This window comes from Lagopus muta, chromosome 6 (genome assembly GCF_023343835.1).
Source record: "Lagopus muta isolate bLagMut1 chromosome 6, bLagMut1 primary, whole genome shotgun sequence".
NCBI classification, from domain to species: domain Eukaryota; kingdom Metazoa; phylum Chordata; class Aves; order Galliformes; family Phasianidae; genus Lagopus; species Lagopus muta.
In genome coordinates this window covers 29,326,057-29,340,561 of record NC_064438.1, presented here as the reverse complement: position 1 = coordinate 29,340,561, position 14,505 = coordinate 29,326,057, and the positions used below count along the sequence as shown (strand labels likewise).

General features: G+C 35.5%; 1 protein-coding gene across 2 annotated transcripts in view; it reads left to right on the top strand.

Annotated features, from left to right (window-relative positions):
- Positions 1-14,505, top strand: part of EIF2AK4 (eukaryotic translation initiation factor 2 alpha kinase 4) — a 33,190-nt gene that overhangs the window by 11,571 nt on the left and 7,114 nt on the right. The window contains exons 13-31 of one of the 2 annotated variants that reach the window (XM_048947436.1): positions 728-797; positions 1,844-1,927; positions 2,889-3,011; positions 3,485-3,589; positions 3,721-3,778; positions 4,508-4,587; positions 5,233-5,334; positions 5,890-5,940; positions 6,975-7,211; positions 7,754-7,829; positions 9,023-9,144; positions 10,238-10,287; positions 10,378-10,546; positions 11,042-11,158; positions 11,867-11,932; positions 12,461-12,631; positions 13,169-13,303; positions 13,434-13,541; positions 14,211-14,339. In XM_048947436.1, the coding sequence (XP_048803393.1) occupies positions 728-797; positions 1,844-1,927; positions 2,889-3,011; positions 3,485-3,589; positions 3,721-3,778; positions 4,508-4,587; positions 5,233-5,334; positions 5,890-5,940; positions 6,975-7,211; positions 7,754-7,829; positions 9,023-9,144; positions 10,238-10,287; positions 10,378-10,546; positions 11,042-11,158; positions 11,867-11,932; positions 12,461-12,631; positions 13,169-13,303; positions 13,434-13,541; positions 14,211-14,339 (2,053 nt within the window). Of the gene's footprint in view, positions 1-727; positions 798-1,843; positions 1,928-2,888; positions 3,012-3,484; positions 3,590-3,720; positions 3,779-4,507; positions 4,588-5,232; positions 5,347-5,889; positions 5,941-6,974; positions 7,212-7,753; positions 7,830-9,022; positions 9,145-10,237; positions 10,288-10,377; positions 10,547-11,041; positions 11,159-11,866; positions 11,933-12,460; positions 12,632-13,168; positions 13,304-13,433; positions 13,542-14,210; positions 14,340-14,505 lie in introns of both variants that reach the window. The other variant, XM_048947435.1, reaches the window with a different exon arrangement.

Below are 14,505 nucleotides of genomic sequence, written 5' to 3'. Positions count from 1 at the left end.
CTTCACCATCAGTGCTGTAAGAAATGTTAGCGAAGTCGAGTGTTCCAAGCTTGTGTCTTTTACCATTCTCACTTTGTCAGAGCTGATTCGCTGCATTTTTCTTCTTTCCTCCGCTTAAAAGAAAGCCCTGTGTTTGCCAGCAGCTGGATAGCCGGGGAGAGGATTTGTAGTTACTGTAGGTATATAAGAGGAAAGTGGGTTTGTGCTTCTGGAAGTTTCTTAACATTTGTTTCGGAATGTATGGCTGCTTATTTTCTTTATGTTGGATTTTCTTCCAACTTAAGACATAATGTTTGTAATAAATTATAAAAATTAAACGTCCCCCCAAATACCTTACTCATCCTTTCTTCTTTTGGTTTCAGTAACATATTCAATGCCTGCCGCTGGATAGGGATGGTTCTTTTGCTTGTGTTGTTCTTTTTGTTTAATCATTGTATTGCAAGTGTACTTACCTCTATTTTGATTACTGTGTACAGAAATTAAATCCTACTGATAGGAATACATGCTTTTGTTAAAAGACTGATCTGTCAAAGGAAGTTCCGCTTTGCAAGCAGGATGCATTTGGTTTGCTTTGTTTAAGGCATATAGGAAGTTATTCAACAAAAGCTTTGATTTCTTTTCTTTTTTTCCCCAGCAAATATAGGCTCAAGGTTTCTGACTAAATGTTTCTTGGTAGTGTCTGTGTAAGGAACACTAAAATTTTTTTTTCTTTTTTTCTTTTTAATAGGCCAACTACAGACTCTGAAAGTGAAATAGTTTTTGATAACGAGGATGAGAACAGTAAAGGTCATCCTCCAGTAAGTACAAGGATAAAGCTAGTAAAAATGGAAATGTTACAGAATAGTCTTTGACAAGCAAACAGATAACTTGAGAGGTTTTGTTTCACATCCGGTGTAAATACAGAATCATGCAAGGTTATGTTAATGCCAGCAAATATTGTGCCACCATGAGCTATGTCAGAATGATTAGCTGATGCAGCTAATCTGGAATTTGTTTCTTACAGTGTCACTGAGCTAAACATGATCTATATTTTATAATCATGAGCCTGGTTATTGTAATTCTAGGATTTTAGTATGCACTAAATTCCATTCGACTTTTAGGGGACATAAACCAGTCTATTTGCTCACACTAGCCACTTTTTCAAACTGGTGACATGTTTGTAGCAGTCAAAAAGAGATGGAAGGTCAGAATGATGTGTGTGAGGTTATAGTGGTTCTGATTTTGAATCACACTACGTGCTGTAAAAAGTCAGAGGACTCTACCATCAAAAGTTAACGGGCAGAATTTTCTACAGCATGTAGAATCTGTTATGGCCCATCCTGAGGGTTTGTAAAGTGCTCTTATTGATTCTTGATTTTCTTCTTTCTGTTGAGATGTATGTTGGCCTGATATATGTTTAATAAGGTTGCAGGTGCACTTTCTATCATGGAGGGATAGGGAAGACTGATATATTATAGCAAAGTCATTGATTTTCTCCTTTTTTATTTTTCCTTTTACTAAGCATGCTTTATTTTTATTAATTTCTATTTTAACCTAACATACTTGGAGATTTAGATTCTGTCCACATATTTTGCAAGTTTTATTCCTCCAGTGTCTAGTTATGGCAAAAATGTTATTTGTTTTCACTTCAAAAGTGAGAATTGGGTCATACCTTTTCTTCTAGCAGATGTAGAAGCAGTGGTGTTACAAAAATGTCAGTGTATTATTTTGCTAATATTAAAACCCAGGCATAGAAGATGAGCTTTCATTAATGTGTTCAACTCAATAAAAATGATAGGATGCATAAAAAAGCTCTGGACTGCTTCCTGTAATTAACTGTTCTGTTCTTTTTACTGCAATAAAGGATGAAGAAGGCAATGAAAAGAATAGCCATGAAGAAGAAGACAGAACACCAGTCATTCAAACAGTGCATTATCTGTACATCCAGGTTAGGCTGCTTGTGTGTTTAGATGAAAGGATGCTGTTTATTCCAATTGGCAAAAATAAATTGCTGTTGGGTTGGGTTTTTTTGCTTTGTTTTGTTTTTCCATGAGAAAAGTAATGATATTTTAAGAACAAAATGAAACTAATCCCAGTGTTGTTTATGCAATAGACTGGTTTTCTAGAAGGTTTGGCTGGGGGGAAGGCACTGTGCAATGCTTCCCATTGTTTTGTACTGTATTTGTTGTACTTGAAGATGTGGTTTGCATGTGAAAACTTCCTGTTTCTTTTCAGATGAACCACAATGTATATACTGTTTTTAACTCAGGAGTGCGTATTTTCTAGCTAAAACACATCTGAGGAAATACAGTAATTTGCAAAGCCATTTTGTGACCCTAACAAAAGAAAGTTCATGCAAGTTTGAATGTTCAGACTTCTGAGAACATCTCTTTTCTGTTAAGAGTTAGGCTAACAGAGAAGTTAGCAGTCATATCTAACTGTTCTGTGTGTAATTTTTTATAAAGCAGTTATTGATAGCCCTTGCCTGGAAGGGGGTTGCAGCTAGAAGGAATTTGATTTTTTTTTATGTTGGTTTGCATGTGCTGTATATAGCATAAAACAAGCAGTCAAGGAGCCAAGAAAAGTAAAGCCAGAGGTATTTCAAAGTCTGTTTTGAACACGTGGGTTACTTTCATCTTGTTTTTAACGTTATGATTGAGAACAGACTATTAAGGAAGCTAATACTGTTGCCCCTGAAAATGAGATAGGACTCAGGAGCACGTATTTTCTAGCTAAAACACATCTGAGGAAAATCCCAAGTACCTGAACGTTTAGGTGACATTATCTGCTTCTGAACAGTGTTTTATGGAACCAGGCATGAAGGTGCTCACAGACAAAAATTTCTGATCGTTTTTTTTCCTTGACAATACTCACTTTCTTCCCTCTCTCTTACGTATGCACAACCGAAGATGGAATACTGTGAAAAGAGCACATTGAGGGACACCATTGACAGAGGATTATATGAAGACACCAGTCGGCTTTGGAGGCTTTTCCGAGAAATTTTAGATGGGTTAGCTTACATCCATGAAAAGGTCAGCAAGCGTGACAGTTACAGCCTGTCTCTTACATATATGCTGTGACCTGTTCTATTCTATTCCATCCTATCCTATTCATTTTGAACTTCTCATTCTACGTAATTGCGTTTATTGGTGGTGCTTACTCTTGCAGTTACTATTCAGTTCTAGGGTTTTGGCATATATTTTCATCAACTTTAATTTTGCAATGAATCGCTTCAGATTTTTTCCTTTTGTCATAAAAAATTGCCTCCTTTTAAAAAATGTTGCTTTGGGTAAGTACTAACACCAAGGATTGTTTGTAGCTTCTGGGCTAGCAACTACAGTCTTCAAAATCAGTCATTGGTGACTCAATGCAATAGATTTTCCACTGCTTATAGAATAATTAATATAATACTGTTTTTCAGTCTATTATAAAGATTTACATTTTGCATTGTGTTTATTGTTTCTTCTGTTATCAGTCTTTTTTTCTTGCTCTCCTGCTTTAACAGGGAATGATCCACAGAGACCTGAAACCTGTGAACATTTTTTTAGATTCCAATGATCACGTGAAAATTGGTGATTTTGGTTTAGCTACAGATCATCCAGCAAATGCAGTGAGTACAGCCAAAAGTGAATTAAACAATTAGCACTCGGTGTTGTAAAAACCTGAAAGATGAACACAGAAGATAACGATTATATTGTGAATGCCATAATCTTTACTGTGTGTCTCTTTTCCTCATTTCAGGCAGTCTCTAAGCAAGAAGAAAATCACTCAGATAGCTTTGCTAACTATGACCCATCAGGTTAGTATACACAGTAGCTTGTTCTAAATGATTTTAAGCAAACTCTTGTATGTAGAAATCTTATGTACTCTGTTATAACTTCCATTCTTTCTTTGAAAATAAAACATGTTCTACAAATAAAATAAATGTTTATAAATAAATAATTATGTGTTTTTATGGGGAAAAAAATACAACTTCTAGATGGATGTGTTCCACATAATTTGGCAGTTTGGGCAGTTATCTGAACAAATTTGCTTCCACTACTTGCCTTCTGCAATTGATTGATGCTTTTATTATGGTGGGACATATGGCGATCCTGTATACCTGTTCCATCTGCATTTCTATTCTCTGTATAGGATAATTTCAAGATTTGGGGGATTTTTGTTTGATTGCTTTTGGTTTTTTTTGTTTGGCTTTAACACTTTCCATATTGGGATGAATTTTGTGCTTTGAGAAAACTTTAGTATATCTTCTGTCATAACTTGAGTGCTTTGGAAGTGAAATGGACTTGTGCTGAGCTACTAAAATTCTGTAGAGCAATAGATAGGATGTAGGCAGTATAGACAGACATGTACATTTCATGTGTGAAGTTGAGAACTGTTTTGCAGTCTGCTCATGTTTGGGTGTCTCTTATAACAATCTGCCTTCCATCCTGGAAGGAATGAGGACAAAAGATGATTCAGTTTTCTTGACTTTGATGCCACGTTTTCTGCTTTCTTGAAACAAATGCTTTTATCTTTTGCTTTGCAGGTAATTTGACAGGGATGGTTGGCACTGCACTGTATGTCAGCCCAGAGGTCCAAGGAAACACAAAATCTACGTACAATCAGGTATGACTAGACTTACTAAAAGGCAGCATGGAATCTAAGGTAGTGGGTACAATGCAAGTCACTCATGCTCAACAGAGATGAAATCAAGATGGAAAAGGATATGGTGGGACTTTTGAGATGGAGGAATATTTCTCATTCACTTGCTTAAGAGTAGACTAATGTAAAAGGATGCCTATGCTGTGGCCATGGCTATGTGCAAGCAAGTTGATGCTGAAAGGAGGATCTTTATAAACGAATAGGTTAGAAATCTGAGAGTCTTTGCTGAAGAAAAACATCATCATTAGAATTGCTCTCCTGGATTCCTAGATTGTCATTTGAGGGGATGGCAGTACTTTTTTTTTTTTCATTAGAAAGCATCCTGGTTATATGCACAAAGAAGCTGAATCTCAAAGCAAGAGTGCTTTAAAAGCGAACTAGAGTCCTATATGTGAAGGCAGTGCTGTGAGGATAAAAGTAATTGAAGTCTAACAGGTCTTAATGGATTATGAGCCTTTAAAAAGTTAAACAGAAGAGCAAATAAAGGCAACCCACACCTTTCACGTCTTGTACTAAAACGTGAGATTTAACCAAAGCATTTCTTCTGCTGTCATCTTCCATGGAAATTTAAAAGAACTACTTGTGAATTTTATATTTTTTCTTCCCTAGAAAGTGGACCTGTTCAGTCTGGGTATAATATTCTTTGAAATGTCCTACCATCCCATGAGTACTGCATCGGAAAGGATCTTTGTTCTTGGTCAGCTAAGATTAGTAAGTACGCAGGTATAAAGGATCAATTCTGAGCATCAAATAGCTTAAGAGAAGCAAAGATGTTTCCATGGAGAGTGCTTTACAAACAAAAGCAAAAACAAAAAAAAAAAAGTAGAAGGGAAGAATAATTGGAAGAATTGGAGCTCCTAGTGGCATTTCCTTAATGTACTTTGGATTTCTTAATGTTACTGCCATTAGTCACTGTTCTGTCTCAGTGAAATTAATTTTTCTATTGCAAGACACTAGAGGTGTAAACTTCAACAATAAACTGATCATGGCTTTACTACAGCTGGGTTTATACCCAGTGAGTTCTCAAGAACCAGTTTATTTGTTGTTGATAAGTGACTGAGGGTATGGATTGTCTGTCACAAACATCATACTTGCATTTCACTAACATTCCTTCTGTTAGCTCTTCAAACTAAATTTATCACGGGTTTTGTTTTGTTTTTTTTCTGTTTTTATTTCCCCCATGGTCAGTAACAGTGCTCAGTGTCTGTAAGACAGCTTGCACAAACAGTGCTGTTCTAATTCAAATGTGGTTTGTTTGTTTTGTAGCCCAGTATTTTATTTCCTCAAGACTTCGATGAAGTCAAGCATGCAAAGCAGGTAATATTGAAGACATTTTAACTAGTAGATAACCCTATCAAGAAACACTTGTTTTTTCCCCACTTAATTCTAAATTAATGATTCCTGCCAAACTGTTACTATCTCACATTGGAACAAAGAAAGAAAAAGATCTCAAAAGAATAATAAAGTTGTCATGGAAACATGCTTATCTACAGAATTCCCTAAGTGCAGTCATGAAGAAATGCAGAATTTGCCTGCATACCTTTAAGACTCTGAGGGACAATTTTTACCTTTTAGACACAAAGTAATTGCAGTTGTGTTTTTTTAACCCTTAAATGTTTGAAAGAGATCCACGTCACAGAACAAGAAGAGAGATACAACATAAATTAATGCTCTAAGTTTGAATACTTCTGCCAAGAGCTATTTTGGAAACTCAATTCAACAGGTACTCAATGGATTCGAATAGTTTCTTTTTTTCTTTTTGTTTCATCTTATTTAGTTATGCCTCCATGGCAGAGGAAAGAAATGATAAGGTGCAGTGTAACTTTTTCTGAATCATATGAGAAAATTTTTTTCCTTGTACAAATGGACTCTTTCTTTAACAGTTAGCATTAACTTTTTGTCTGTTTTGGTAGTGGAACAGCAGTCTGTCTCACTAAAGCCATAAAAATGTTTCTATGTTACACAGTTTACTGAAATACACTCTGTAGTGTCTGTAACTCACAAACCTTTGTTATGCATGTGATTCTCTTTTCTCTTGATTTTGTTCATAGAGATGCCAGAGCTTGCATAACATGGACAATAAATGTCACAATGTGGTTTTTTTTCATCCCAAGAGATGTAAATGGACTAACAAATTTCTAACAGCTTGTTCTAGTAGTTCTTTATTTAGGTAATACTACAACAAAAGATACTTGGAATAAGCAAAGAATTACCCAACCTAAAGATTCAAACCCCGATTTCCTTTTTTTCCTGTATATTCTCAGTATCTTATTCCTGTGATGTACCTAAGAATGCTTATTTTAAACACTGATAGCATAAGAGAAACAATAAAATTTTGATTTAACTTGTAGAGATTGGTTATTACATGGCTCTTGAACCATGACCCTGCAGCAAGACCAACAGCTGTGGAGCTGTTAAAAAGTGAACATCTTCCACCACCACAAATGGAAGAGTCTGAGCTTCATGAAGTGCTTCACCATACCTTAGCCAATGTGGATGGCAAGGCCTACCGCACTATGATGAGTCAGATATTTTCACAGCGCATATCTCCAGCTATAGACTACACCTACGACAGTGATACGCTGAAGGTTTGTAGCTGTTAAGGGCTGTTGGGTTTTTGGTTTATTTCCTGTGTTGGATTTTTAAAAAGCAACCACAAAAAAAAAGTTGTTATGGTTGACTGCAAAGCAGACATGAGATAATTGCTTTATCTCTTAAAATCAACCTTTGCATGAGTTACTATTTAAAGCTACACATTTGCAGTGTGGGGCCCACATAACCTGCTTAGTATTTAACCTTACATTGATTCTTCAATGAAGAAATAAGCTTTACTCTTAACCTCTCTTAAACTGATAGTACTTAGCATCTGATTGCCAACATAAATTGTTGGCTTTGAGTGTTTTCTCTTGTTCTAATGATGGTAACATAATCCTTTAAGTTCTTAAATCTTTGTAAAGAAGTGCAAGGTGACAGTAAAATAATGCTTTGTATAGCTATTGTTCTTTTTTGTTGTGGAAGCAATACAGTTGATTATAGTGAAAGAAGATAGTACGATATTTTTTACCTATATTAAGTGGAATATTCCTTGCATATAAATTATGTATGTACTTTTTATTTGTGACGGTTTCAGGGCAGTTTTTCTGTTTGGGCAGCCAAGATCCAGCAGCACGTGTGTGAGATTATCAGTCGGATATTTAAAAGACACGGTGAGCGTGTTTACAAAAGTTCATTTCCCTTTTTCATGACTGAGTGGATTTAAGGGAAAGGAACGATTTTGGCATCACGAGTCACAGAGTTTGTTCAGTAGTTGGGTACTATTCGAAATTTTAAATTTTGGGCTGTTAACTTGAAGTCTGAATGATTTAAATTCTCCATAGGAAGAACAGTTAAAATCTTAATTACATCTTTGAATGTATCTGGTTCTGATGAAGCTGTAGGAGCTTTCAGATGCAGAATGCTATGTTAAATTTAGATACGAATATGTGGATAGCCCTACAGTGAAAGACCAGACATCCATGTGACACAGCACCCTCCCTCTGAATGTAGCCACAAGGCAAATGGCCAAGGAAAGGAAGTAAGAACAGAGCAGCCATACAGTGGTGCTTTCATTGATACTGCTCTCAGAAATGATGTGCCCTTGGGAAACTTCCTGAGCCAGAGCTAGTGTCATGATCTTCAACAGTCTTCAGTGGTTTTTCTCTCTGTGACTTCATCTACTCATTAGTATTTGCTTCAAATTAGTTTTTAAAAAAGGAAGAAAACTCATGTACATACTGCCCCATCTGAAATGTTTTATGTGGTGCTATTGGATGGTTTGTTATATTTTCTATAAAAACGAGTAATCTTTAAAACAGAAACTGGAAGATTTCCTGGTAGATCACAATCTGATTAAACAAAATCGGGGTTTTGCAGTAATAAGAGAAACTGGGAAATATGAAGCCAAATAAAGATGAGTTACTTCTTTTCCCTCCATTAAAACTTACCAAATTTTCTAGCATTTATCAGCAGCTTGGAGATTAAAAGAGTGAAAAATTGTCAGAAAAGACAGGGGAGCTGGATATATTTTCTGTCTATCTGCCATCTGTAACAGTAACTTGTATTTGGAGCTTTTTAAGTTTTTTCCCCCCAAGTTTTTTTTCCATGATTAGTGATATTATCATTTATAGTAGAGTTCCAGTGAGGATTAGATTCAGATAGAACAGTGGCTGCACTCTGAGCATGGCAGACCAAACATCAAAGTCTGTTTGATAGGTTTCTTTAATAGATTTTCCTATTCCACCATTTAAAGACATCTAAAAGAACGTAATTTTAAAAGATACTGATCACTGCAAAGTTGTTCATGAATTTGCAAAAACAGATGTTACTTCTGAAGATAATAGCATTTTGCTGGTTTTGTTAGGAGCCATCAAGCTGCATACTCCATTGCTAATGCCTAGAAATAAAAAACTGTATGAACATAATGAAGCTTCCTATTTCATGGATCACAGTGGGATGCTGGTTATGCTTCCTTATGACCTCAGAGTAAGTATTATCTTCCTTGCTGGCATTGCTGGGGTTGAAGATGGCTGTCTGTCCATACATTTAGCTCACTGAGTTTGGTTTAAGGCGTGCACTTTCCCTAACTGCTGAAGCAGTACATCTTTCAGCATCTGTTATGTTTTTCTTAATGCTGCCCTCCTGGTTTTGACAGCTGCAGCCCTGACTGTTTAGGGAAGAGGTGCCCTATTTCCTTTTCTCTTTTTTTAACCAAAGGTGAAGGTAATGCTACATTATAAATGTGGTAGATGTCACTGCTGCTTTTTTTTTCTTGTGCGTACTTGAGACAAATAATTTTACCTGTGATAAATGAAAAAATATTCTCATCCCTTTCTTATTTGTATGTCTTCCTAAAGAACATGCAACATTCTGTCCAACTTTATGTCCCTCTCTAACATACACAGTTAAGCATCATTCTCCTCTGAGAGGAACTGCTGCATGTGTAGCTGAAATCTTACTATCCATGATTCAGCACTATTCAATTATAGGTAATACTGGTGTTGTTAATTGCTTTGCACTTAATTAAAACTTAAGTGCTTTAAGTTTTATTTTTGTGTTTATTACTGACAGGTAGATAACCTGACCTTTTATCTCTTACATTAATTTAACACCAGTGTGACTCCCCTTTCCTTTGCATTTAGAACATTCAGTTATACAGTGTGATTCACAGTTAAGGACACGTGCAGCATCTACAGTATTTATCTCTCTTTTGGACTTTTTTGTTTTGGAAGATGTGTTGATCAATGATTTATTAAACAATTTTTTGTATCTTTCTCTAAACAACAAAATAGCTGACAGTACATTTTAATAGGCTTCAAGACAAGTTTATGATGTATTTTGTCCTTCTCCAAGCTGTCCTAGGAACATTTTTTTGTTTTCCGTTGGTTTTTTTCGTGTGTGTGTGGTTGTTTAAGACTTGCCACAAAGATGATTTATGTTGTTTGGCCATGGCAAATATTTATGGCATTATTACATGTGAGAGTAAAAATGCTGATTGCATGCTAGTAATTCACCTGCCGCGTAAGGACATCACTAGACCACTTTTGTTTGAACAGTTTTTATGTATTTTGTTTTCCAGATTCCTTTTGCAAGATTTGTAGCTAGAAACAATATATCAAACTTGAAAAGGTAAGGGACGTGTGGATGTTGTGCAGAGATGCTGAGCTACATGACAGTGAATGCTGAAGATGCTGATTCGTTCTTCAACGTTTCCCTCAGATACTGTATTGAGCGAGTTTTCAGACCTCGGAAGTTGGACCGCTGTCATCCCAAAGAACTTCTGGAATGTGCATTTGACATTATTACATCCACTGGAAATAGCTTTTTGCCTTTAGCAGAAACCATTTATGCAATTTCAGAGATCATTCAGGAGTTTTCAGTGCTACAGGTAGATTCTCTAATTGTACCTTTTGATTTATGTATTTTTTTTCCTCTTTTTCCATCTCAAAATGTTAATGTAAGTTAATGTACAGAACTTTCTGCTTACAGGTTTTACCAATAGTCATGTGTAGAACATTGTTGTGTGTTCTCGTAGGTGAACATAAAATGATGCAAAAATTTGTGTGTGCATCAGAAATACTAGCCGAGTCCCTGCAGTGCCATTGAAATAGATCTGCCTTCTGTTGGGCAAGTAATTACTGTAGATATTTTTTTTTTGCCATTACTTGCCATTCTTCATTTATAAATGAAAGGTAAGGTGATGGAAGGAGAGGTCTGAACAGTTGGAGATGTTACTGAAGGTTGAAAAAACGTCTATGAGTTTTCTTTTTGCATGTGTGTTTTCCTTAGTGTTTAGGTAAATAGAAATGCTAATAAAACATTCCTCATTTTCTTCCTTTTCATTTATTTATTTATTTTTATTATTATTATTTTTTAAACTCAGGAAAGAAATTACAGTATCTACTTGAACCATACTTCCTTATTGAAAGCTATACTTTTGCACTGTGGGATACCAGAGGATAAACTCAATCAAGTTTACATCATTCTCTATGATGCTGTGGTAAGATATGAATTAAACTAATCTTCATAGACATAGTTTAGAGTATCTTACTTAGAGGAGCCATCTCTAAAAATGAGTAACAGGGCATTTGCCAGCGTAACAAGGAACATCCTGTTAGATATAAAGGCTGCCTACCTTTGGGCAGTGAACTCAGATTAATATGTTCTCAGTTATTTCTGAATTTGAATGTTTTGAGATAATTTTTTAAATAAGTGTTCATGTGGTAAATATTCACCTGTGTAGTTAAGAACTGGTAAAAATAAATGAATCTTAATATCATAGTGTATTTTTTTTCACTTAATAAGCAAAGAAAATGGATGAAATTAAATTATTAAGGTAGTATTTAAATCCAAAAACATGTCTATTTCATAATGCTTTATGGTTCAATTTTTAATTATTTAATTTTATTTGTTATCATTTTAATTAACACATGGGAATTCTTGTATTCAGTTACGCAGAAGTGCTTTTCAACAGAAGTTTACATTTTTATCCTTCTTCCTGTTCCTTAGACTAAGCCAAATATGGCCTCACTAAAACATCAGTAGAAAATGTGTTACTTATCAGCTTTGCTTTTTTACGGTATGATTGAAGTTTGTGAATGCAGCCTGTAATTAAAAGCACTGGAACCCTGTGTTTTAATTCTTCTCAGCAGTAATGTTTGCTGCAACGTACTTGCTCTGAATATGTTTGCACTTCTTTCTCTTGCAGACTGAAAAGCTAACTAAAAGAGAAGTGGAAGCCAAATTCTGTAATCTCTCTCTCACGTCAAATAGCGTGAGTAATTTTAAGTTGTTGTTAAATTCCCCATAACTTGCCATAAGCTACTTAAGTTTTATTTACTTTGAAATTTACTCAACCAGGATAAAAAAGAATCAATTGTTAAATCCGCTGTCCAAAACAGATTAATCTCTTTGAAAGTGGTTTGAGTTTGTTCTGCTCTCCATTGCAGTATGGCTACTTTCCATGTTACTCTCTTCTCTTAAACATATTTTTGAGACAATTGTAATGAAAGGGTAGATGGAATTCCATACAGTGACATGTAGTAAAACAAACTGAGAGAAATTATTAAAAAAAAAGCAACTGTTGATGAGTGTGCATACAGAAAGTTGTGTTGATTTCTGGATGCCCCAATGAGAGTTGTAAATGTCCGTTCCTGTCCTCAACTCAGTAGGTAGACAAAGGCTGCTAGGTCAAACAAGCAAAAAAAGGCTGATGTTTTACTCAAACAAATATTTTCCATTTTTCTCAAAGTGTTCTGTTATGAGCACCTTCACTGGTGCTATTTGTTGTTTTTGTTTTTAGCTTTCTCGACTCTACAGGTTCATTGAACAGAAGGGAGAAGCAAGTAATGTATTTCCATTTTTAAACACAATGATAAAACAAAAGCCAGGCGTGACTCAGCTGCTGAAGCATGGTATGAAGGATTTAGAGGAAGTAATCGGTCTGCTGAAACAACTTGGAATAAAACTTCAGGTTTGTGGAAACACTTTGCTAATAAATCAGTTGTTTGTAGGCTCCTGGGCCCTGTAATTTATCACAAAACAAACTAATGATATTTGAGAGTAGAAAAAGCACGCTGAAAGATCCTTGATGGCAGGTAATAATACTGATAGTCATTTTGGGAGAGGTGTTTGAAGAACAAGATCTTTTTTCAGTTGGAAGTCTCTGGCTCCATTTCTATCTAATTACAAACGGATTATCTTTCCAACCAAGATTGAAGCATAAAGAAATGTTTTGAAATAAGCTACAAATATTTTTTAAATGCAGAAAGCTGATGCTTACTGATCATGTTCCACTTTCCTTATGGCTTGCTGTTTAGTTTTCTTGTGATGTGTTAAGCTTCAAGTATTATTTCCTTACTTTTTATTTGTATCTTAATCTTTGGAGATAATCTTTCCATTGTCTTCTTATGTGAGAACAGTCTTGTCAGTGCATACATCTAATAGGAAATAAATTACATTAACGAGTAATGGTGGAGGAATTGTTCACTTTTGCATTTTTATTTTACAGATTTCCATAAATCTGGGACTAGTTTACAAAATACAGCAACACAACGGTATCATCTTCCAGTTTGTAGCATACATCAAAAGAAGGCAAAGAACTGTGCCTGAAATTCTTGCTGCCGGGGGCAGATATGATCATCTGGTATGTGTACATCTCTTAATGAATTTATAGGAAAAGAGAACACAAGGAAGTGAAAACTGAAAAATCTTTCTGACATTTTCCAAAGATAACTATTTGGTTCTTTAGTTTTGTCTTTTTTTTTTATCTTCAGATCCCACAGTTTAGAGGACCGCAGGCAGTAGGACCGGTGCCTTCAGCTGTTGGAGTCAGCATAGCTATAGATAAAATAACTGCTGCTGTTTCCAGTATGGAGGATACTGTAAGTTTGGTGCTGGGGAGATGGGAATGTTTGTTTGCTTACTTCTGACAGTAACTTACCTGTAACCACAGATGGGGAAAAAATAACAGATTCAGATGTGATCCAAAAAACCATTCTGAAACAGCAAACATCAAGTTGACTTGTTTTCTTCCATGTCTACACACAGCATTATTTAGTAAAGCAAGGGAACGGGCAATCTTCAGTTTTATAACTTTTTAATGTAATGGGACTTTCCTCAGCTTAAATGCTGTTTCAGATGAAAGAATACAACTGTAGATATTCAGCTATTCTTATTTTGCCTCTTCCAGGAAGGAACTTTAAGAAAATGGACTTTGGATGTCACACAATTTCATTTGGTTGTGGAATATGTTATTTCATTAACTTTTTTTTTTTGTAAGAATAAATTAACATTGCTAAGTTCATTGGGAAGGGAAGAACACAATAGGCTGGGAGGCTTTTGCAGGCTGAGGCTTTGCAGTTGCTTGTTGTCAAAGAGTAAGCTTCAGCACCTTCCAAATGTGCTCCGGTGGCTTTAGAAAGAGGTGATCTAACACCTTTTGCAGGTTGTTACATTTTGAAAAATGTATCCTTCTTAGTTATAACTCCATTAATAAACTGGAAATGGTCTGGTGGCTAATATTGTCCCCCTTGTTCTTACTTTTCCTCCAGATTTCTGTCAGCTCATGTGACTTGCTGGTTGTAAGTGTTGGTCAGATGTCAATGGGGAGAGCTATCAATATTGTTCAGAAACTTTGGACTGCAGGAATTCCAGCTGAAATAATGTATGACTGGTCCCAGGTAGAATTTCTATCTACATGTATTAATTATGTTGCTGTTCTCTAAGATTAGCACAGGCTGAGACCATCCTTCTTCAATTTTTTAAAATTAGTTGTAATTGAATCACAAATTCAGAAAACTGAGAATGCAGGTTGCTATTTGGGTAGATTCTCACTGTCCTTGCATG